This window comes from Abramis brama (assembly GCF_963993115.1).
Source record: "Abramis brama genome assembly, chromosome: 20".
NCBI classification, from domain to species: domain Eukaryota; kingdom Metazoa; phylum Chordata; class Actinopteri; order Cypriniformes; family Leuciscidae; genus Abramis; species Abramis brama.
This window is the reverse complement of record NC_139982.1, coordinates 3,553,820-3,578,826: the sequence shown is the minus strand read 5'-3', so window position 1 is coordinate 3,578,826 and position 25,007 is coordinate 3,553,820. Positions and strand designations below refer to the sequence as shown.

At 41.3% G+C, this 25,007-nt stretch overlaps 4 protein-coding genes across 6 annotated transcripts in view; all 4 read right to left on the bottom strand.

Moving 5' to 3' along the window:
- LOC311071437 (zinc finger protein 862-like) overlaps positions 1–25,007 on the bottom strand; it is a 127,997-nt gene that overhangs the window by 59,537 nt on the left and 43,453 nt on the right. The window lies entirely within an intron of this gene.
- Positions 1,504–3,129, bottom strand: LOC311071438 (putative nuclease HARBI1). 2 transcript variants are annotated; one of them, XM_084095855.1, is made up of 3 exons: positions 2,734–3,108; positions 2,364–2,475; positions 1,504–2,269 (listed from the first exon to the last, which is right to left on the bottom strand). In XM_084095855.1, the coding sequence occupies exons 1-3, from the start codon at positions 2,800–2,802 to the stop codon at positions 1,899–1,901; spliced, it is 552 nt and encodes a 183-aa protein (XP_083951981.1). In that variant the 5' UTR covers positions 2,803–3,108; the 3' UTR covers positions 1,504–1,898. The 2 variants fall into 2 exon arrangements, 1 of the variants encoding a protein (XP_083951981.1); XR_014603838.1 differs by lacking the exons at positions 1,504–2,269; positions 2,364–2,475 and adding an exon at positions 2,610–2,664 and having other exon boundaries at positions 2,734–3,129.
- LOC311071435 (uncharacterized protein) lies at positions 3,137–7,726 on the bottom strand. Of its 2 annotated transcripts, XM_084095851.1 has the most exons (9): positions 7,352–7,726; positions 4,456–4,526; positions 4,192–4,368; positions 4,040–4,101; positions 3,871–3,957; positions 3,742–3,783; positions 3,500–3,673; positions 3,385–3,420; positions 3,137–3,286 (listed from the first exon to the last, which is right to left on the bottom strand). In XM_084095851.1, exons 1-8 carry the CDS (start codon positions 7,507–7,509, stop codon positions 3,385–3,387), a joined length of 807 nt encoding a protein of 268 aa, XP_083951977.1. In that variant the 5' UTR covers positions 7,510–7,726; the 3' UTR covers positions 3,137–3,286. The 2 variants fall into 2 exon arrangements, 1 of the variants encoding a protein (XP_083951977.1); XR_014603837.1 differs by having other exon boundaries at positions 3,385–3,673.
- On the bottom strand, positions 21,319–24,384 carry LOC311071037 (uncharacterized protein). Its single transcript, XM_084095248.1, has 3 exons — positions 23,498–24,384; positions 22,964–23,246; positions 21,319–22,729 (listed from the first exon to the last, which is right to left on the bottom strand). The coding sequence occupies exons 1-3, from the start codon at positions 23,986–23,988 to the stop codon at positions 22,016–22,018; spliced, it is 1,488 nt and encodes a 495-aa protein (XP_083951374.1). The 5' UTR covers positions 23,989–24,384; the 3' UTR covers positions 21,319–22,015.

Below are 25,007 nucleotides of genomic sequence, written 5' to 3'. Positions count from 1 at the left end.
AGAAAGCTGAGTAGTAGGGGTTACCATACTCTATTTCCTGGACATGTCCGGCCGTCGAGATCGACAAAAATGTCCGGGATTCAGCGGGAGAAAGACGCGAGGCCGGTGGCGTGATCGGTTGAAAGACGCGAGGCCGGTGGCGTGATCGGTTGATGTGTGTTTTACCATTGCTAAGAAAATACCTGCTCCTCCGTGCGAGATACGAGAACAGTGCCTCACAGGTGTCGGTCGTCAGTAATCACGCCACCGGCCTCGCGCCGTTCTCCCGCGCCCCTCAGCCTCGTCCTGCTCGCCACAGTAAACATGATGAATGGCAACTGTAGAAAGCAAAAGCCGAATCCCGGACATTTTGGGCAAACTCGTCACGGAGACTCACTCGTAGCCTAGCCTTGCCTTGATGTTTTTGTTTTCAACTGCGCTGTCTTACCGGTAGGCGTGGCTTGGAAGTGGCCTTGTAGGGCAGCGAAGCAAGTGCATTCTGGGAGTTGTTGTCTTTCATCCACATAAGCCAAAAATACATTTTCTGGCTTTTCTCAGTCTAGAAAGCTCCAAATTCAAAAATAATTTCACATTTCTTCTACATAAATGACCCACTTTCAATACACATTCATGTCTCCACGGGTGAAATGACCCTTTAAATAGGCCGCCTTGTTTGAGCTTTGGCCATTGAGCAGCGAGGGGAGTTAACGAGCTAATGCAGCTCAGCTAGAGCAGATCAGCTGACGGGACAGTGTTGTTAGCAAACAGCATTAGCAGCGTCTTGACTACCTGGGGCCTGTTGCACAAAACTAGGATAAGGGATTAAGCCAGGGTATCTTGGTGATCCTGGCTCAATTGATCCGTAATCCGGTTGCACTAAAGCTGGATAGGGGGCAGGAGGATATGTTATGGTATAAATTACCATGGAGATTTATTCTGTGGAGCTAGCCTGCTCCAGACCAGGCTAAATTCCAGGATCTATTTAATCTCATCCCTAATGTCAGTCAGCAGTCACCACAAATGGAAACCAATAGTTATTTCACTGCTCACTATACATTGTTATCACATATAACTAGACCCACTGTCATTATTTAAACGTTTGTGATCATTAATTTCAATCATTTTGGATAAATAATGATTTTTAGATGATGTTGCCATCATTAGATAATTTACAGTTTCCCATAGACTATAAGGCTATATATAAAATGATAGAATATTAGGGCCACAGAGGGAAAAAAAAGACAAGTCATAATATTGTAACCAGTTGTTTTAAAGGAGGACAGTTGTTAAAATGACAGATGTGGGGCATTTCGTGAAATTGTACTTCAGTATGGTTTCATAAACAAAGACATGCTGATGTGCCAGAATATTAAGTATCACATTGTCATAAGTATCAAAACTGTAAAAAGAATATGTAGCTTTTCTGCAGAAAGAACCAGCCTCATAAATTTATGACTATCCTTTTTCCTCAGTGTGGCCCTAGTACTCTGTCATATAAACAAATACACAAATACACATTCCATATGAATATAAAAACACAATGTGTAACATTATGTTCCTTTATTGAATAAGGACAAAACAAAGCAGGTAAACCATCAGCTCCTTTCGAAACTGAAGTCACAGTGACTCTACAAGATGGAAAGCACAGAATCAAAGCATATTATACAAAATGATACATACACATTCAAAGGTCTGTATATAACACACCCTGCATGTCTGCACACTAAAATAAATGCAGGACAAATCCATACACATCAACTGAACAGACAAATGAATGGATGCAGTAGCCTCCCTGCAGCCTTGTATTACACACAGTATACCGCACAAACATCATAAGAGGCCAAATTCGTAAAAAAACGAACCCAAAAAATTCCTCTGCCACCGCAGGACATATTTAACCAAAATTGAAAGCACACATACTAACTAAAATAATTCAACACATATTGGTCCCTCAGCAGCCGACCACTGTCGTCATCAGGGAAGATTGCCGGATTGTCCCAGTCCATGGCTGGTGGCACTCTGGGGGCCCTCTCCTTCCTCAGGCAGGCCACATTGTGGAGGACAGCACAAGCCACAGTAATATCACATGCCCTAACAGGGCTGACCCTTAATTTGTGAAGGCAGTGAAAGCGTGCCTTCAGGAGGCCAAAGGTCATTTCAACTCTGGCCCTGGTCCTGGCATGGGCATGGTTGTAGGCCTGCTGTGCTTCCTGGGGGTCTGTGAAAGGTGTCAGGAGAAAAGGCTGGCAGCCATACCCCCTGTCTCCCAGCAACACACCAGAGAATTCACCTGTCAACACAAAATCTCATCATTACTACCTCATAAACACAGTGATATTCTTGACACAGCCATGATGGTTATAAATAGGGGTTGTGTGGCTTACCTTGTGATAGGCACTGATAGATTTCAGAGGCACGAAAGATTCTGGAGTCATGGACTGAGCCAGGCCATTTTGCCACAACATTGCTGATCACACAGTCAGCATTGCAGACCATCTGAAATCATAAGATGAGGAATATTACACCAATCAATGCACATCACTGGCAATGCAGAGTGTTCGTCAATGGACAATATCAAAAAGTTATGTTCACCTGAACATTAATGCTGTGAAAGGATTTCCTATCCTTATGGGGCTTTTATCCTTATGTGTGTGCAGTCCACTGCACCAATGACATTGGGGAAACCTGTCACACAAAGTAATGAGTATCCTACTATGTGTTAACAGTTGTCCTGTAATTTGTAGATCCTCTTACCTGCAATCCTATAGAACTCCTCTTTGATGTCACAGAGTCTTCTGTGGCCAGGGAAGGAGATGAAGACATCTGCTAATGCTTTGATAGCCAGACACACACTCCTTATTGTGCGGCAAATTGTGGCCTTGTTCAGCTGTTCTGCATCCCCCACTGAGTACAGGAAGGCTCCACTAGCAAAAAAGCGCAAGGCCACACAAACCATTTGCTCCACACTCAGTGCATGGCTCCGTGCAGTGCGGTGCTTAATCCTGGGACCCAGTAGTCTGCATAGATACCTGATGCCATCTGCAGAAAACCTGTATCTTTCATATAGATGGTCATCAGGGAAGGCCAGTGGGTCCAACCGGTCCCTGAAGACCCTTTCTCAACCTGAAGGCTCTCCTCAGCACAAGTGCTTCATCCACCACATCTCGCAAGAATGGGCATGCCATTGTCAGAGCAGAAAGGAACACACAATTTTGGGCCTTCATATAGGCTAGTGGCCACACCTGGTGCTGGGGGGGTGGGCAAAAGAGGCCGGTGCCTTATAACGATGACTTGGTTGTACTGATTGCTGGGAAAATAAAAAAAACCTTAGAAAGATGCCACCGTCCTGTGTGCTCACAATAAGAGCTCATATGTCATGGCTCACTTGACTTTACGAGAATAAACCTAATTTTTATTTTGAGCTGTGTCATCTTCTTGGAGCTGGGGGAGGAAAGAAAAATAATGATTAATACATTTGTGTTACAGTTAGCATACAGTGTACATTGAAGGCATATCTCACCTCCCTCTCAAGTTTTTTTATTTCAAGGTCCAGTTTCCTAATTGTCCTCTTTTTTATTTCGGACTCCAGTGCAAGATTTTCCATCTTTTTCTTCTTGTACTGAATGTCTATGTCTGCCAGTTCTATTTGGCGCCGGAGGTGGTTGCCATACAACTTTCTGATAGCTTGTGAGCTCTGTGAACACAATACAATTAGCGCAGCTGGAATTTGGCAGGATGTGGTGTCCTTTTATTAATACGCACTATGTTGCCAGGCTGGTTTTCCCACTGTATAGCATCTGGGTCCTGTAAAAGAAATTAGATTTTTTGATTTTGATGAGGACTCCTCACCATTGTAGAGTAAATAGTACTTTCACAGTCTTAACATGATACCTCATGCCTTCTGGAATCCAGAGAGATGGTCTCCTCCTCATCATCGTCTCCATCATGTGCTGTTGCTGCTGCACTGGGGCTTTCACCCTATCACATTTAATCGGATTCATATTGAAGCTAGTAGACAAGACATGCCAGGCCTACAGTATGCCTTTGATGGAGTACTCACTGGATCAGCATCGTCTGGTGCTTGTGCTGGTGGCTCTAACAGGAACACAGTGCTGCCAGACACTGCAAGGCAATAGGTAAACCAAAGTCAGACAGTCCAAATTGATTCAATATGAATGTGGTTGTATCCCATGTAGAGATGGAAGGACATACCTTGAATGAAGCGGGTGGCATCTTGGGAGGAACCTATGCTCGTCTCTTTCCCCCCAGGGATCCCCTCTAAGACGGGCCTGCCTTTATTTAGCTCCAAGGCCATGTCCTCTGCTGGGGTAAGGTCAGCCTTTGGTGACCCACCACCCGTGCCTTGTCTGTGGGTATTCTTTTTCACTGCTAAAACAGTACAGACAATGTGTGAGCAGGCACCTTCTGGGTACAATATATGCTTGTGCTTTGTTAAATATTAGTCAGGGACCATACCATTCTGCAGAATGTTCTTGTATTTGATTTTGACCTGCTGCCATGTCCGTTTTGGCCCGTTCATGTTTAATCTACATCACACGCACACACACACACACACACACACACACACACACACACACACACACACACACACACACACATTCTTTATCACAAGAACATTTAATGGAGTCACACTGCAAAAAATGACTTGGTATTTTTGTCTTGTTTTCAGTAAAAATATCAACAACAAAAAAATCTTAAATAAAGATGTATTTTCTTGATTTGCTAAATGACCTAGCAAAATAAGTATAGTTTAGACAAAAAATATAAACTTTAAGTAAATGTGTGCTTAAAACAAGCAAAAAAATAAAAAATCTGTCAATATAATAAGAACAATTCTCTTGAAATAAGTTTACTTTTTCCATAAACACTTAATTTTAAAAAAGTTCTCTTGTTTCACTGGCAGATTTTTTTGCTTATTTTCCAAGGTAATTTTGCTCAAGAAAATATTTAAGATTTTTTTTAGATATTTTTTTTTTACTGAAAACAAGACAAAAATACTTAGTAAGAAAGACATTTTTGCAGTGCAGTGAGCAACCGACCTTGGGTCCTTTGAAAGGCGCTATATAAATTAAAGTGATTATTATTATAGCTCATCTATTTATTCAGTTAAATTTTATTTATATAGCACTTTTCACAATTGTTTCATTCTGTCAAAGCAGCTTTACATTAATAAAAGCAGGAGAAACACACAAAAAAAAAAAACGGTGGACAACATAAGAAGCAGAGTACAACGGCTAAGATTAAACCGTACTGAGCGTAGTAACGTTAAATAATAATGTAAGGCTTTAATAATAATTTATCATAGCTTTATACAGTGTGATGGAGTTACTTTACACAATTTCACTCATATCTGCAGTGCATTTCAATTAAAAATTTAACCGTTTCATAATTACAGTACAACTGCGTTTTTGGAGATGTGAATTAAATATTTGAATTGTAATTGTGATGTTTCAGCGGAGCGGTGAGTGTGTAATTCAGGGTTCCCACGGGTCCTTGAAATCCTTGAAAGTTTGTGAATCTGAAAAAATGTTTTCAAGGCCCTGGAAAGTTTTTGAAAATAAACATACATAGAGACAGGTGCTTGAAAGTGCTTGAATTTATTTTGTGCAAGAAGTTTTCTGGAAATAATTCCATATTCACTCCAGTCCCCTAATGTGTTATTTCGCCAACACTTCATGGCCTTTGCATACTAGCTTGCTTGATTTGCACTAGTTAAGCGCATTTACGCGTTACGTTACCAGGGTTTTTCCTGCATAGAGAATTATGAGGCGGCCGCCTCCGTCTCTCGACAATAAAAAATAACTAGGGAATCACCGAAAACATGAGGATGATTCTGTTTTATTTCATTTAAAGTAAGTGGTGATTGATAGCCTATGGTTGATAATAATATAGTCCTACCTAATGTACTGACGGTAACAATGTAGCGCTGTTGAGGCTCGCGCAGTTATTTAGGCTATAACATATTATAGTTAAGAAACAATATATAGCCTAGGCTACACGCGACCAGAGAGCTGTTTGAAACCGAGACTGATTTCATAACAGTTCAATAAACAAATAGTTAAAATTAAGTCACTTACATTTTAGACGCAATGACTGTTTTTGTTCTGTTTCAGCAGCGAAAATAGTTCCAAACAAAGATCACCGCAGAACCATCGCGCATGGCATGCAACACTTGTTGCATTACTGAATGATTCAGCGTTTTGAAAGAATCGGTTGAGTCAAAGATTCAATTACCCATTCATAAACTGCCTCATTCTGAATAAATCAGCCTTTTGAACGAATCGTTTGAATGAATGACTCAATGACTCGCTCATTAAGACGGTCGCCTGCCGCCTCCTACTGGCGGTTTAGTTTCATAAAGTATCATTCTTTTCAACATTCCTTATTTGTATATTCAAAAATATTTAAAAGAATCTAATTTAATACAGTTATTATTTTTCAATGTAAATTATTTAATTGAATTGGTAACAGCCTAGTGTCTTATTATTTTAATTTAATATATTGATCAAATTTAAGAATTTGAAATGAAAGATGGAGCATACATTTAATAAAATTAGGGGAAAAATGCCCTTTATAAAAGGTACAAAAAAGTAGTGTATTCAAACAGTAATGTAATGAAAGATTGAAACAACAATGAAATTAAACAATTTAAGTTTGAAGGGAGTAAAGCCTCTGTTTAGCCTATTAAGGAATTATGTAAATTTGCCAAAAGAAGAACTTTTATTTTAAATAAATGTTCATTTTAAATCAGCCTACTTCAGTGTGATATGTTACCATACTATCATGCTTAACAGTGAGAATCTGAATAATTGTAATGTGATGATCAGATGCAGATATCTAAATCAGAGAATATGGGCGGTTTGCGGGTGGATTATCTATTTTTAACAGTGGATTCGGGTGACTCAAAGTGCACCAGATTAATGAATTTATCTTTAAAATGTACAAAATTTTCTTACGGGGGGGCATGCCCCCGTACCCCACTAGGGGTACCAAGCTCTACCCACAAAAACAATGTGGGAAACACAATAGGCTATGTGATGATCTACAAAAAAATTACATTTTTATTATCTTATTATTAAAATACATTAATAGGATTTTACCACCTCCGCCTCATTTTGAGCCAGGAAAAACCCTGAGTTATGTTAAGTGTTTCCCGCATGAGGTACTTGCCATGAAGTTCACGTGCGCATGAAACTACGATGGTACCTCATCGTTTGTTGTTGGACACAACAAATGTGTCCCCGCATTAAGTCCTTGAATTTGAGGGTATTGGACCTGGAAAGTCCTTGAAAGGTCCTTGAATTTGAAGTCAACCAAGGTGTGGGAACCCTGGTAATTGTGCACTACTTACGCATTCAGGCGGTCTGCAATACTTTGCCACGCTTTTTCTCTTTGCTTTATCACTGTGGCGGTGTTGCCTTTCTTCTTAATTATATCTTTTACCTCCTCGTATGCCTCCATGAGGATTTGTGCTTCCGACGGGGAAAAGTACGCGGCTCTAGTTGCCATGGTAAATCAGTTAATCTGTGATCTGTGGCGGGGTCTATTTGAGTGAGCCGTGAGCGCGCACCTATCCAGGATTGGTTTCACCTGGCTTAATGAATCCGTGTCTGCTCATCCTGGCTTGGTCTTTGTGCAACCAATTAAGCCTGGACGCACATGTTTTGGCTTCATTGAGCTCAGCTGAGTCATTTATCCCGGATGTCTTAATTCTACTTTTGTGCAACAGGCCTCTGTTTTCCCGTAATCCTCCGGTATGTTTGTTTTTGAAGTTGTTGTTTTGTTTTATATTATGTTTTTCCCCCTTGTGGGTTTTTGTTTTACTTTATGTTTCTTTTATTAAATAAATCTTTATTCTTTACGCATTTGAGTCCTCACACAGTTTTCTTTAGTTATAACGTAACAGAACGATCCGACCATGTCGAGGACTCAGCGAAGGAATTCACGTTACCCACCAGCCCCCCCTGTCTCGTGCCCCCACTATGAACGTATTCTTCGTTTTCAGTCGCTAAATTCCCTCCGCCAACAAGGGGCTGATATGAGGAAGTTCGCGGCTGAATTCCTTAGAGCGGCGGAGGGATTAAAGTTGAATGAAGGGCCTCTTAAGGACCTTTTTTTTATGCTCTCGACGAGCCCATGGACTGGTTGCTCAGGAGGGCGTATGATGGGAGTACTTTTGAGGCGATGGTGGAGGGTCTCGCTCGCTTGCAGGAGCGAGAGGCCAGGAAGAGGTTCCCAGTTCCGGTGGTCCCGAGTCCAGTGGTCCCAGTTCTGGTGGTCCCGAGTCCGGTGGTCCCGAGTCCAGTGGTTCCATTTCCGGTGGCCCCAGTTCCAGTGGTCTCGAAACGGAGGAGGAGAAGGAAGATTCCCTCCGTGACTGTTCCGGTGGCCTCAGTTCCGGTGGTCCCGAGTCCAATGGTCCCAGTTCCTGTGGTCCCCGTTCCGGTGGTCCCGAGTCCAATGGTCCCTGTTCCGGTGGTCCCTGTTTCGGTGGTCCCTGTTTCGGTGGTTCCTGTTCCGGTGGTCCCTATTCCAGTGATCCGAGTCTGGTGGCTCCTAACACGGAGACCATCCCGGAGGTGACTGCCGTCCCTGAAGCGCCGCCCAGGCATCTTGCTCTGCCCGCACCGCCCAGGCGTCATGCTCTACTGGCCCCGCCCGAGCTGTTCGCACTGCCTGCACCACCCCAGCGATCCGTCAGGTCTGCCCAGCCAGAGACTGTTCACGTCACATCTGCCGGGCCTGTGTCTTCGGACAAGATGGCCGCCACAGAGACTGTTCACGTCACGTCTGCCGAGCCAGTGTCTTCGGACAAGATGGCCGCTACCGAGCCTGTGTCCCTGGACAAGATGGCCGCCGCCGAGCCTGTGTCTCCGGACAAGATGGCCGCCGCCGAGCCGGTGGTGTCTGTTCCTGAGCCTGAGCCGGTGGTGTCTGTTCCTGTTCCTGAGCCGGTGGTGTCTGTTCCGGTGGTGTCTGTTCCTGTTCCTGAGCCGGTGGTGTCTGTTCCGGTGGTGTCTGTTCCTGTTCCTGAGCCGGTGGTGTCTGTTCCGGTGGTGTCTGTTCCTGTTCCTGAGCCGGTGGTGTCTGTTCCTGAGCCGGTGGTGTCTGTTCCTGTTCCTGAGTCGGTGGTGTCTGTTCCAGTCTCTGAGCCGGTGGTGTCTGTTCCTGAGCCGGTGATGTCTGTTCCAGTTCCTGAGCCGGAGCCAGTGTCTGTTCCTGAGCCGGAGCCAGAGTCTCCGGACAAGATGGCCGCCGCCGAGCCGGTGGTGTCTGTTCCTGAGCCTGAGCCGGTGGTGTCTGTTCCTGTTCCTGAGCCGGTGGTGTCTGTTCCTGTTCCTGAGTCGGTGGTGTCTGTTCCAGTCTCTGAGCCGGTGGTGTCTGTTCCTGAGCCGGTGATGTCTGTTCCAGTTCCTGAGCCGGAGCCAGTGTCTGTTCCTGAGCCGGAGCCAGTGTCTGTTCCTGAGCCGGAGCCAGTGTCTGTTCCTGAGCCGGAGCCAGTGTCTGTGCCCGAGCCGTTGGTGCCAGTTCCAGTGCCCGAGCCGGTGGTGCCAGTTCCAGTGCCCGAGCCGGTGGTGCCAGTTCCAGTGCCAGCTCCAGTGCCCGAGCCGGTGGTGCCAGTTCCAGTGCCCGAGCCGGTGGTGCCAGTTCCAGTGCCCGAGCCGGTGGTGCCAGTTCCAGTGCCAGCTCCAGTGCCCGAGCCGGGGGTGCCAGTTCCAGTGCCCGAGCCGGGGGTGCCAGTTCCAGTGCCCGAGTTGGTGGTGCCAGTTCCAGTGCCAGTTCCAGTGCCTGAGCCGTTGGTGCCAGTTCCAGTGCCTGAGCCGGTGGTGCCAGTTCCAGTTCCAGTGCCTGAGCCGGTGGTGCCAGTGCTGGTGCCAGTTCCAGTGCCTGAGCCGTTGGTGCCAGTTCCAGTGCCTGAGCCGGTGGTGCCAGTTCCAGTGCCAGTGCCGGTGGTGCCAGTTCCAGTGCCCGAGCCGGGGGTGCCAATTCCAGTGCCCGAGCCGGTGGTGCCAGTTCCAGTTCCTGAACCCTGGTCGCCCGAGGGGTCGTCTCCGCCCTGGCCGCCCGAGGGAAAATCTCCGCCATGGCCGCCCGAGGGGTCGTCTCCGCCATGGCCGCCCGAGGGGTCGTCTCCGCCATGGCCGCCCGAGAGGTCGTCTCCGCCATGGCCGCCCGAGGGGTCGTCTCCGCCATGGCCGCCTGAGGGGTCGTCTCCACCATGGCCTCCTGAGGGGTCGTCTCCACCATGGCCGCCCGACGGGTCGTCTCAGCCCTGGCTGCCTGCACGATCTTCTCCGCCCTGGCCGCCAAATGGACTGACATTTCCGCCCTGGCCTCCCGAACTCTGTGGTCCGCCCTGGCCTCCCGAACTGTCCATTTCCCCTGCCCCACCCTGGTCTGTCCTTCCTGTTCCCCCTGTTCCACCCTGGTCTATCCCTCCCGTCCCGCCCTGGTCCGTCCCTCCTGTCCCTCCCTGGTCTGTCCCTCCCGTCCCTAGTGGAGCGTCTGGTAGCCGCTCCTTAAGGAGGGGGTAATGTCACATGCCTGTCCTGTCTCATGTAGCACATGTGGTGTTTGTGTTCCTGTCTCTGTCTTGACCCCACCCTCCTTGTTATCTCATTATTGGTTTCATTTGTCCCACCTGTTGTTCCCCCATTATCTGCCTGGTTTGTCCCTTTATAAGCTCCTTTGTGTTTGCAGTCTTTGTCGGATCGTTGTCTTGTATACGTCTCCTGTTTTCCCGTAATCCTCCGGTATGTTTGTTTTTGAAGTTGTTGTTTTGTTTTATATTATGTTTTTCCCCCTTGTGGGTTTTTGTTTTACTTTATGTTTCTTTTATTAAATAAATCTTTATTCTTTACGCATTTGAGTTCTCACACAGTTTTCTTTAGTTATAACGTAACACAAGGAACTTAATTTTAGCTTAACCCTCTGGGGACCACAAACGCGCCCGCGCGTTTTGCTCGTTTTTTTTTTTTAGCAATGAAAATAAACACTAAATGCTCTGTTAATTTTGATCTTTCATTTTCGTGTAATACATCAATCGATCCTGTTCAGTTTCTATTTTTTTTCTGTATACTCACAATAAAAATAAAGTGTTTTGCTTTTTGACAAATAAAGAAAAATTAACATGATGCGATTTCTGCCTTCTCTCTGTCAGTAAACTCCCATTTGAAACGCGTTCGAAAATGATCTATAACTCCGCGAAAATTCAGTCAAACAGGCAAACAGACCCACGGGCATAAAGCTTGAGATTGCATCTTTTAAATGAAGTCATTTATATAAAAAACAAATATTCTCAGCTTCTGTAATCTGTATAAAATGAGAGCGACTCCTGTCGAGCTCATTACGAGCTAATTCACAGTAATGTGACCACTCCCCGGAGAGCGCGTGCTATTCAAACGCAAATTCTGAGAACTATTTCAGAGCTGTGAAACGCCCACATTAGCTGTAAACAAAGCGCGTCGCGACTCCTCGCGAGTGAGACATTATAGCCTACCTTATGGAGAAAAGATTCCTCAGAACAGTGCTGATGAGGAGCAATATCTCCTGAAATGAGGAGCAGATTCCGCTGAGGAGTGAGGTAGGCTGTTTTCTTTTCTCACGTGTGGAATAACGTTATGGAATAACGTTAGTGTAGGCCTATGCAAACCGCAAAAAGATGAATCGCATTTCTATAATATGACTCGCCTTTCTGTGAGATGAATGAAGGGGACATATTTGTAAAGACTGTTTAGCCTAAATATGAATCGCGCGTCTGTGTGTGAAAGAATAAACTGCTTTGCTATAGCCTACTGAGATGAGTAAAAATCGACTGGAATATGTTGAAAAAAATGTATTTGTATAAGCAACGTATTAAACTGCAAAAAAAATACTATTTTTGTCAAAAATAAATTCATAGACTAAGATGTTAGATGTTCCAATGTTGGCTATATTCAAACATAAATGTAAAATATAATCTTTTTTTTTTTTTTTTACAAAGAGAGAGTACACTTGAAATATTGTTGAAATTGTAATTATTGTTGTAATTGTAACATTTTTAATAAAATAGCAAAACATATTTACAAGAGAAATGTAAGCGAAATCTTAAATGGTCAATATAAGTCTTCTTCTAAATACATCTTTTGTCCTTGCATTGTGGCTCAGTCAGTGTCACACCTGAATGAATGGCTCATTATGCAGAGTGGGTGGGGAGATTATGCAGAGATTATGCAATCTAAGGTGTAAACTACTCCTCCCCCTCGCATATTGGCTTTCCAAGCAAAACCTGTTTTACACCATTTAAATCAATGTATTTTTTTTTTTTGTGAACGATAAAGCAAGACTATTTTTACATCATTTTGAAGCTAGAACTCAAAGGGACAACATCCATTAGTCAAAAGTCTTGTGGACACATATTTAATATGTGTTTTGTGGTCTTAATTCAGCAACTTTCATTTTAATTTTTTCCAATAACCACGCATAAACATTATTCTCTTAAAAACACAAACATCTACATACACGTTGCTCGCATATTATGGTAGCCCTGTTTGTGCTATATAGAGTGAATTTACACCTTTGCCATTAACATGTTTATAAATAACTGAAAAAAGCACAAATGTCAAGGCATGTCAGAACATCTCAAGGACCCCAAAAACAGCTTGGTCCCCAGAGGGTTAAAAAGCATGTTCTTTCTTCATTTTTTGCAGGGAATCCTGCTGAGTTGGTGCTGTTGCTGATGCTCCTGGTGGAAAATAGAAAAAAACACTGTTGCACTTTAACACTCTATCTATCTAAATAGCTATATTATATCTATATTAGTAAATTAAACATTCACTAGCCAATGGCGATGCTATTGCCAAGGTGTGAGATAATGCATGATGCATAATTAATTCATGTCAAGATCATGGTAATACAGTAATGACTCAACTATTACCAAATCGTTTAGAAGGAATTACTAGGAAATGTATTTTGTTTAATAACACAGAAAACCCCCCCAAAAAAGGTCAAATTTAAAGATTGTGAACGCTTTGATTAAGGAGATCCCATTAATGCAGTAACAATACATAATAGGGGTGTGACGAGAACTCGCGATATTAAAATATGACATTAAAACGTGATATTTCTCATTGAGGTGAAAAGATGTCCCATCAAACCCCTAATATTTCATGATTAATATCATATGTTTAAATATGATGGTTTCATTATAAATATGGTGATTATCTCGATGATGGACAATTATATTATATACTATACTTATATATTATATACTTCAATTATATTAAACATCTGAATCTTGTCATGCGAACAAATGGAAACTAATTTTTAATTACCTTTAACAAAATATGAACAAGCCTTTGACTCAAAATATCACATTTTCACCTGCATCGTGAAACACGGATGTTTAGGAAAGAGCAGCAGAATGGTTTTGTGGTTTAGGAATATCAGCACTAACTCTTATTTCATATCAAATAAATTACTATCGATAAATGTATATTTTTAAAGTCTTTAGAAACTTTTACCTAAACATTGATATTGTGTAGTTTGTGATCCTCCATCAGCAGCTGCAGTTTCTCTCAGCTGTATCAGTGCAGTCACTGTGACGTCTGACTGACAGAGGTTTTTGTACGACTCTTTATCACTGTGTGAACACACGTTCACTGTTTGGAAAGTGAAAACTCTGACAGTAATAATCTCCTGTATCTTCAGTCTGGACTCCACTGATGGTCAGAGTAAAATCACTGCCAGATCCACTGCCACTGAATCTAGATGGAGTTCCAGTATTACGGGTTGATGCATAATATATGAGGAGTTTAGGAGCTTCTCCAGGTTTCTGTGAGTACCAGGCTAAACAATGACCAATTGAACTATGATAATACACATTACTGCTGGTTTTACAGTTTATTCTGACTTCTTCTCCTGGTTGAACTGCAGGTATTGATGGACTCTGAGTTACAGTGATCTGTCCTCTACAGTCTGGAAGAAAACATAAATTATAAATACATTTCACATTTTAGGAGAACTAATAATCACTGTAAAAACTGTATTGCACAAACCTTGAATAAACAGTGCAATGGTCCAGATGAAGATGTTGATTGTGTTCATTGCTGTAGTTTAGTCTTGTGTGATGATGAAGAGTGTGTTCTGCTCTCAGTCATGAAGTGTTAAACTCACAGCACTATAAACACTCTCAGAGCACTGAAGCATGTGCTGACAATGCAAAGAAGTGGGCAGGATTTACAACAGCTTGTGCTGATAACAAACTCATAAACTCTACATAGAAGATTTTACTTTTAAAATAATGTTATTGAACCATTTAGTGATTAATTGCACATATTTATTAATTGTGAAATATTTGTGTTTATGTTTGTCAGGCTGATAAGACACTAGGTTTTGTCTGGAGAATCATGAATGTAGATCATTTTAAACATATGTCATACGCAGCAGTTTCTCTGAGTTCAGTTCTGTGCTACACCTTTACAAGCATGTTAACAATGAGAAATCAAGAACTAAATAAATCAGTTTTACTATATTTAGAGTCATAATAAAAAAAAAAGTCCATTATGGTCTTTGGAATCAATGTTGACATGTTGCTCTCTGGGAAATATTATCATGATGTCTATTTTTTCCCACATTTTCCACATGCATGAAGTTCATCAGGACTCATAATCAGGTCATTATATATTAAACAATGTGCATCTGAAATGTTCAGAATTATTGATTCATTTATTTGAAGCTGCAGGTTTTTCTGTGAATCATGATGATTGATCTGCATATGAAGAACAGAAGCATCATTATGAGAAACTCCACAACATCATCCATGATCAAAGAGGTCAAAGGTCACCTCAGAGGTCACAGCTCATCAAATATATTTCTTTAAAGACCCACTCCGATGAAAATCATGTTTTTCTAGGTGTTAACATGTTCTTGTGGCATTTTTCTTATGTTAGAGGACATATCTTGAGAAAAATAAGTTCAAAGTTGTATTTCTGAGTATTTCTGCATTCAAATGGCTGTGAATCAGTAGCAGACGCTAAAATGCCAGCTAAAATAGACTGGAGTTGTGACGTAGTAACTCCACTGGGCGGTGCCACAAGCTCATACTCCCCTCCGCCCGCGCCCGCGCGGCTCAGGTTCTGAGGAGTAGAGAAGACGATGGCGGATCAACACCTATGTGCGGTAGCGGGTTGCAATGCTAACTGTACGTTCACACCGCCGCCGACTTGAGCGGCAAATAAGCTCTGGCCGCCCTGTCAAGGACGCTTGTCAAAAAGTACGAGGAAGCTTGTTGACGCTTTGGCCGCTCTGACGTAGCAGCATTCTTTGTTCGATCATGGGAGAAGAGAAGTGTCACACCATGAAAAGTAAACAAAATAAACAAGCAATACATTGACACTAGAAACCTTTTATAATGACAGCATTTGTATAACCGTTTTGGTCACATTATTATTTATTATTATTAATAGTGAGTGCGCGCGCGCGGCCGAGGCTCTCTCTCTCTCTCTCTCTGCTATCTCTCTGCGTTCTTATATGCCCTGTCAAGCGCGCCCTGTTAAACTGGCAGGACTTAAAAACACATGCAAATGATAAACTTTCACTCTGATGGTTAAACTGCAATTAATCCGATAATGATAGGAAACCCAGCAACGGCGATGATCAGCTTCTCCTCCGTTTTCTCGGAAGCTCAAGTCGGCGGCGGTGTGAACGACGGGGAGGGTCGTCTCCGTGCCAACGGCTCCGCCCACAACGCAGAGGCGAATTGCTAATGAGCTACTGCCGCTCTGCTGAAGCAAAGTCCCAGAAAACGGCACAGGTTTTGTGATTTTGGCTAAAAACGGCATAATCATCATTTAAAGACCACTGAGAATGTTTAAAAATAGCTCAAAATATGATCGGAGTGGGACTTTAAACAGTGTTATATCAGAAAGCATTTAGTCAAATCTGAATGAGTGAGTGTTGAGAAGAGCTGAGGATCTTCTAATATCAGTGTGTTGAAGTGTTGTTTCTCTCTCTCTGCTGGAGTGTGTGTTCACTCGAGTGGAATAGAGGTTTTTGTACGAGCGTTTCATTAGATTGTATCACTGTGGTACACATTCGGTGGAGGAACTAAACTGGTGATCGGTAAGTCTGTCTATTTAATCACCTAATAAAAAAATACAATTTAGATTTCAGAAAGTGTTTTACAGTGGAAACAAGAACAACATTTATTAATAATAATGATTATTAGATATGGTGGTGATACTTTACTTAAAGCCTTTATGTTTAATGCATTATAAAGGTTCCAATAACGTATGTTATAATGTCATATATGTTTTCATAAATAGTTGCAACCAAAGTTAAAATGTATTATAATACTTAAAAATGACTTGTTTGTTATGAGTTTTAGTGTATTATAATTTCTTAAGGCGTAACAATGAATATATAATATTATAATGTGTTAAAACCATGGTTACAATTATTGATGAGATCATACATGCATTATAATGTGTAAAACAATATATAATAAATGCATTAAAAATAATTTTTATAATGCAATATGTAAAAAAAGGCTTAATTAAAGTGTTACTGATATTTTTGTACAATTATTTATTCTAAAACGATATTATTATAAGAATAGCATTATTCCTTTCAACAAAAACTAATATATAAAAGAATGAAATAAAATTCTAAACATATTTCCACACTGTGTCTCACTATGAGTTTAATCAGTTTATTACAGGTTTGTTTTTCCTTCATTTATTTCTACACTGAGTTCATATTTAGTTCATCTTTTATTGTAGAAATCATACATGGAAAAAAGAGATTTGACATCAGAATGTAAATGTTGCTGCTTTCTGTAGTTCAGTCAATGATACTGAATCTCTTTTGCTCATGTTGTGCTTATAATTCAGTGTTTTGTTCATTCTGTGTGATTCAATTGTGTTTTAACTCTGTTTGAAATTGAGTTACATTTTCAGTTCAGGTGAATATCTCAAAATTTAAGATATTTATGTTCAGAGTGAATAATTGCTGGAATTAAAGCAGTCAGATCGGCCTGATAATAGATAATATGTGTTATAACTGCTGTTACACTTATTGATTAGATCATACATGCATTTTAATGTATATAGCAGTGCATAATTAATGCATTAAAATACTTTTATAATGCAATATGTATGAAAGCTATAAATAAAGTGTTACTGATATTGTTGTATAATGATTTAATCTAAAACTAGAGCAGCATTACTCCTCTGCTGTGAATGTGCAGTTCAGTGTGTTGTGTTGTGTGTGTGTGTTTTTTTGTGAATGTGTTGTGTTTGTCTCCTGCAGCTGGTCCCACAGTGAAGCCCTCAGTGTCTCTGCTGCCGCCCTCTTCTCTGCAGATCTCTGGAGACTCAGCCGCACTGCTCTGCCTGCTCAGCTCTTACTCTCCACAGGGGGCGCTGGTGAGCTGGACACTGGACGGGTCAGAGGTCACCGAGGGGGTTCTGACCAGCGCAGAGAGCCAGCAGGACGGCCGCTACAGCCGCAGTAGCGTCCTGACCCTCAGCAAAGCACGCTGGGAAGAGGGAGAGCTGTACGTCTGCAGAGTAACACATGATGGAGCTCCTCATGAGGTCTCGTTCCACAAGAGCTCTGAGTGCTGATGTTTCTCTCCTGAAGATGAGCCGTATCTGAGTGTCCTGTGTCAGGCAGGATTCACATGAGTCTAGTGCTGCAGCTGGAGTGATTTACAACTCAATACTGAAACTGAGTGTGTGTGTGTGTGTGTGTGTGTGTGTGTGTGTGATCTTTCAATCTGCTGTGTTTGCTGCAACATTCAATAAAGCTTCTCAACAAGTTCACTTTGTGTCTGACAACATCATTCAACTAACAGATGAAGATGCAGGTGCTTTTCAGAAGGTTGATGTAGCAGTAAATGTCAAATAAAGCTCTTGGGGTTTGAACATGGTCTCTGGAGACAGAGCTGCTCTATTCTGAGAGGATCACAATCACTCCACCCTGACAATGCAAATGGGGTTTCAGTCTCACTCTCTGATTGGTTACATGATCTGGACTGGAACACTTTCACTTCTGCTTTAGTGAAGCAGCGCAGACAAACTGATCATTTATAGGAGATTAAAAACTTTATTATATAAATATAATAAAAAAGATCGATATCAAGAATCAGCCGTTCTGACACTAATTGTTACATACAGGGTTCGAAATGACTTAGGACTCTTGGGGGGTCCCCTACAATTTAATTATTAAATATTAAAAATTCTGAAGACTACCTTGCTACACTATATACTGTAGGCAAAATTATATGGACCAATGTTGAAGGTGGGATAATGGTCTTGGGATGTTTTTCATGGTTTGGGCTAGGCCCAGTATTGTAGTGGTGTCTGGAGAAGTGGCTATAATCTAACAGGTAAACCTCTAACTCTGGAGCAACAAAGTTACAAGTTATTTTTCCTCTTTTTCTCTCCATGATGCAGGATTCTAAATTAAGAAAAATTATATTAGCTTCCTAGATAGCTTACCAAGCTCTCATGTATATACTCATTCATGCTCAAATCACATTCACTTTAATCAACTCACAGACTTGAATTAAGTCCTGGTTATCTTTCGTAATCACTGACTGGACAAGTAGGTTGTTAAGATAGCTTTGAATAACTAGTCTAGCTGCTAGGTCTTCTATGGAAGCTTGTTTTCGCCAATTAAACATTTTAAAAGATAACTGCGACTTTTATCTCACAATTGCTAGTTTACATCTCACAATTCTGACTTTATTTCTCAGAATTGCGTGAAATAAAGTCGCAATTGCGTCTTATAAAGTCAGAATTCTGACTTTTTTTCCTCGCAATTCTGACTTTATATCACGCAATTCTGACTTTATAACACATAATTGCAAGTTTATATCTCGCAAATCTGACATCTTTTATATAATTTAATATAAAGTCCAATTCTAAGGGAAATATATATATATATATATATATATATATATATATATATATATATATATATATATTTTTTTTTTTTTTTACTCAGAATAGTTAATATCTCGCAATTCTGACATCTTTTCTCATAAAGTCCAATTCTAAGGGGAAAATATATATATTTTTTTACCTCAGAATAGTTTATATCTCGCAATTCTGACTTTATAACACGCAATTGCGACTTTATATCATGCAATTCTGACTTTATATCTCCCAATTGCGTATTATAAAGTCAGAATTGCGAGATATAAACATGCAATTCTGAGAAAAAAAGTCAGAATTTCAAGTATATTTCTCGCAATTGCGAGTTTATATCTCGTAATTTTGACCTAATAACACACAATTGTGACTTTATAACCTGCAATTGCGACTTTATATCACGTATTTCTGAGATAAAGTCAGAATTGTGAGATTATAAAGTCTCACTTTTTTATTTTTCACTCTGTGGCGGAAACAAGCTTCTGCTGTTAGCTGGCAGATGATTTGGCTTCATATAAGTTAACGTTACAGCTAGCAAGAAACGTTGACAAACGCACTCTTCTAATCATTACACTGGGTATCTAGTTAATGCAACTTTTGATATAGGAACTAGAACTCCTAATATTTTACTATAAGCAATTATGGAGATATAAACATAATCGAAGCACTTACAGGATTTTCACTCAGGATTTCACTCTTTGTGAGGTTTCGTTTTGCCGCGTTCAGCTACAGTGCGTGTCTGCGGGAGCACCACAACAACAATCTGTGACGCTCTAGCAACTCACACGGCTATCACAATCATTTTTAATGTTATATATATTTGTAGGGGACCCCCCAAAATCCAAAAATAAATTCTTATGGGGGGTCCCTAATGACTTATGGAGGGTCCGGGACCCCCCCAGACCCCCCTCATTTCGAACCCTGGTTACATAATCATTACATTTATAGGCGATGGTGTAAATATACTGTATATGAAAATGTTATTTAAAATATACTACATGATCACAACTCAAGAATCAGCCGTTGTGACAGTAATTGTGTAAGAATGTAAAAGTTTCTGTGTCTCAAATGGAAAGCATCACGTCCAGACAGCAGAAGTGACTGAATGCAGTCTGTTCAGTTTGATTGACAGGATCATGGGCCCTATTTTAACGATCTGAAACACAAGTGTCAAAGCGCAAAGCGCAAGTGACTTTGTGGGCGGGTCTTGGCGCTGTTGCTATTTTCCCGGCGGGATAAATGACTCTTGCGCCAGGCGCAAATCTAAAATGGGTTGGTCTGAAGAGCTTCATTATTCATAGGTGTGGTTTGGGCGTAACGTGAAATAAACCAATCAGAGCGTCATCTCACATTCCCTTTAAGAGCAGGCGCGCTTGTTCTAAAGCGGATTCCTAAACTTGCATAACGGCGGATTTGCCAGGCGCGCGCCAGGAGCGGTTCACAGCCGAGGAGAGCAACGCTCTCATCAGGGACCTTGGGGATGGAGAAACCCACCCAAATTGACTTCGGTTAAAAAGGCGTATGATAATTTGGGTAAATGTGTAAGCTAGATGTATGCTTTTATAATAAATTATCTATCAATCAATCAATCAATCTATCTATCTATCTATCTATCTATCTATCTATCTATCTATCTATCTATCTATCTATCTATCTATCTATCTATCTATCTATCTATCTATCTATCTATCGTTCGTAATAATGTATGATTTGCAAAAATGAAAACTGCTTCTGTGAAGATGAGAGAATCAAAGTGTATGCTCGTTGTGCACACGCTACATTGATTATGGCCAAGCATGCGCCCTTAAAATAGCATATGAATAACATGCGCAACGCGCCACTGACTTTAAACTATTTTTTCCTGGTTAGTGGCGCAAATGTTTTATAAATCTGCAAAATAGCATGAAGGAATGTTTGCGCCGGAACACGCCTCCTTTTTTGTGCTGAACCGCCCAGGGAGCGCAAGTTCATTCCCTAGTTTAGCGACGTGCTTCTGTGGAGGGAAAAGCGCGCTTTGCGCGGGTGCAAAATAGGAATGATACATGCGTCGGTGTACAAAGTCAATTGCGCTGGGTGCAAGATAGGGCCCCATATATTACACCTAAAACATGATGATCATATTAAAACACTGACTCATTCTCTTCATAAACACAAGAAGTGTTGTTTCTCTCTCTCTGAACTGATGATGATGGAGAGCACTGTTGCACATCCAAAGTCTGCTGTAGGTGTTTGGTGCCTCATTTTTAGCTGTATAGAATTCACTTCAGTCTACTGTGTATATGGACAAGCTCAGTATGTGCACACACACACACACACACACACACACACACACACATCAAGATACATGGCTGTAACAATTCACGTCCTATGCTGGTTTCTGTTACAGTTTTTCTCGATTGGTTTGGCTCATTTCTTGAAACCGAGATGACATTCTCAAAACCATAAGGTCATTTGGCCAAACAGTCTTACAGTTCTGCTCAACATTATAGCTCACTAGCAAAATCAAATATCTTTCCCCAAACTCTTCGTCCATGCTTCAAAAGCAGATTCCTTTCCCATATAAAAGGTCAGTACAGTCAAAATAGCACAGATCCTTCTCAATTGCCTTGGCACATGTGCATTCATTTAGTGCTTTTGTCAAAATAACCTGGATGGTTTAGCACAACACCATGGATCCCCTGCAAAAGCTCATATCTCTCCCAAAACAGTTTATCCATGTGTCAAAACTAAATATCCTTCTCATATAAATAGTCAATGCCCCCAAAATGCATTATACCTTTGGCATTGTTTAAGCACTGCAAGTCAAAATGCTTAGACGTTTTGTCACTGAGGCACAGGTCTAGCAACAGAATACCACTATGAATAAAACTAAAAGATTTTACAGTAAAATCAGCCTCCAATAAACCACTCATACTCAAGGAAACTGTAAACATTTTTATTCGTACAAAGAAATGTTAACATTAGAGAACATACTGTGAAAAGAAAACATATACAGGATTCTGTAAATGTGAACAGTTATAAACACAAACAAAAAACAAAAAAAACTCTAGCCTACCATACTGTAAATAAAGTTTCAGAACTATAGTACAGTAATATTTTCAGTGGTCGCCATTGTCACCCTCTCTTTCCTGGCCACCATCCTCATCCTCCTGGCCATCGACGCGCTGCTCTCTGTTAGGCCATAAATTCTCATCCACATCGCAACGGATATTTTCTCTTGCGATGCAGCGAGGGAAGAAACGGCGTGAATGTCTCAACCATCCCCTACATTGATCCCCTGTGATGTCCTCACATGCAGCATCCATTGCATGCAGCAGGGCCCTCTGGTCTTGAGCCTGATGCTCATATACCCTCCACCTCCAAGCTGAAAAAAACTCCTCAATTGGATTTAGGAAAGGAGAGTAAGGTGGAAGAAACTCCATTAGCATCCGGGGATGGGTGGTGAACCAGGTTCTGATGCGTGGGCCACGGTGGAAGTTCACATTATCCCACACAATGACATAATGTGGTAGCTGAGGTCCTTCTTCACCTCTCACATTTTCCGGGATCAGATCAGTATAAAGGTGGTCCAAAAAATTGAGGAGCTTTTGTGTATTGTAGGGCCCTAAACTGGGAATGTGTGTGGCCACGCCTCTTTCTGATATAGCGGCACACATTGTTATATTTGCTCCTCGCTGGCCTGGGACATCCACAGTGGCTCGGTGGCCAATGATGTTACGGCCACGCCTTCGACCTTTGGCCAGGTTGAAGCAAGCTTCATCAACGAACACTAGGATGTGAGAGGTTTCGTTGCCTTCTAATGCCATTATTCTCTACAATAGAATAAAAATAAATCTAATCAGTCAAGTAGAGACAGATACTGCAGGGAGGATCTAAAGTACTGTAAAAAGAGGGAGTGAAAAACTGAAGACAATTTCTAGGCAAAATGCTCTAGTCACACAAAGCTGGATTCTGAAGGTAAAAAGGATAAAGCAAAACAAAAAAAAGTGGTAACCATGTCTTACTGTAATAGTGTTACAATGATAGACAACCAGTAGTTGACTTACATGCACATACTGGTACCGCAGCTCTTTCACTCTGTCAGAGTTTCTCTCAAATGGTACCCTGTAAATCTGTTTCATGGTCATCTGATGTTTCTTCAATACCCGGTCTATTGTGGAGATGCTGATAGAGTTTATATTTTGGAACATTACATTGTCTAGAAGGATTGCATTACGAATCTGTCTCAGTGTGATGGCATTATTTGCAATGACCATGTTGCATATTTCTCGTTCTTGTTGTTCATTTAGAAGTTTTCTTCTGCCACCCACTTGAGGCTGTCGTCCAATCCTAGACATACAAGTCAAAGGTCAACACTGTAAATTTGTTACAAAATGAGTTACCAATGTAATTGTACTGCTGTTTTATGGTACTAAAAGTGTGATGCACTGCACAGTGACTGGAATACTATTCACAGTATTTTCTCCATTTTTTTTTCTTTGTCATTTTTATAGTATCATATAACATCACATGAAGATATTACAGTACTCTAGGCCTACACACACACCAACACTGAATAGTTCAATAGAATAGTTCTGTACCTGTTTTCCCTGCGAAAGGTTTGGATGATGGAGGAGACTGTAGACCGAGGCACATTAGGCTGCACTCGGCGACCTGCCTCTGCCATTGTGAGGCGATGGTTTATAACGTGGTCAATAAGGGTGGCCCGGATTTCATCTGGGACATCATGGTGCCTCCGTGCTCCTCGGCCTCTTCCCCCTATTCCTCCACGCATTCTCACTCCTCCTCTTCCTCTTCTTCTTCCTCCTCTTCCTCGAGCAGGAAGTTGCTGTTGTACTTGGCGAGGTGCTTCCATGTTCACACTGCAAATGAAACTGGCCCCGGGCCAAGCTCTGTCTATATACTTTTGGCAGCAGTCATAATCATAGACAACACCTGTCAGGTAACTAAACAAACTGTTTGATTGGTCATCTGAGATGTGGGAAACTGCTCCTTCGTTAGTTCTAATTTCACCTGATTGATTGTCAAGTACTGTCATAAATTTATCAAATGTTCCAAGAAATTCTTTCATGGTATTATATCTTTGACTAATTTTGACAGTTGAACAGACAATTGTGCATATGATGACTTACACAATGAAACCATGCTGATATGTTTTGGAGAGAGTAACCATTTCACTGAAAAGTCAACTAATCAGTTTAGATCAGCAAGATCTATTTATTTGGAAAATGTGCTAAATGTGGGCTCATTGTGCTAACTGTAGCTACTTGTACATAATCATTTGAAAAAAAGCACAGAGTCACTTGAGACATGTACTAAAGCATTTGCAATTTGATAAAACCAATGAAAAATGACATTCTGTTGTGAACAATTGCAAGGTGGTTTGGAGATTTGTCCATGTTATTTTGAGAATGTCATCTCGGTTTCAAGAAATGAGCCAAACCAATCGAGAAAAACTGTAATACATGATAATCAACTCAAAATATGATGTAACTTCGCAAGCTTTCATATTCTGTGAGGAGTGTGGATTTCTGTCATCATAATCAGTTTCTTATTTCTCAGTTTGTTTATATGTGTTTATACATTTATAAATTAGGCCCCTGATGATCATACAAACCCCTATTCCAGTGAAGTTCCTATATTCAATGAATATACAACGAAGACAAGATGTTTAATGTTCAAACTAAAAAACGTTATTATTTGTTTGCAAAGATTCACTCATTTTGAATGTCATGGAGCATGAGTACGCCATAGACACTAACACACCCCCATGGCTTTTGAACTTAGCGCTGATAACAATTTGGGAGGTCCTTTTCCTCTTTATCCCGAGGAACATGACGTCCATGATTTCCAAAAACTATTTTAAATGTGGACAGCACTCTTAGCACTTGTAGTAGCGGCAAACTGTGTTAACTGACAATTGTTTTCGAAGGTGTTCCTGAGCCCACGTTAATATCCTTTACAGTAGTGATTCCCACCGTCACATAGCATCCCCAGAAGCCTCAGTCATTCACAACCAAGGATGACTTGCCTGTGAATGAATTCCGGAGATGCCCCTTTAATGCCCAATCACGACACTCACGTGTTTCC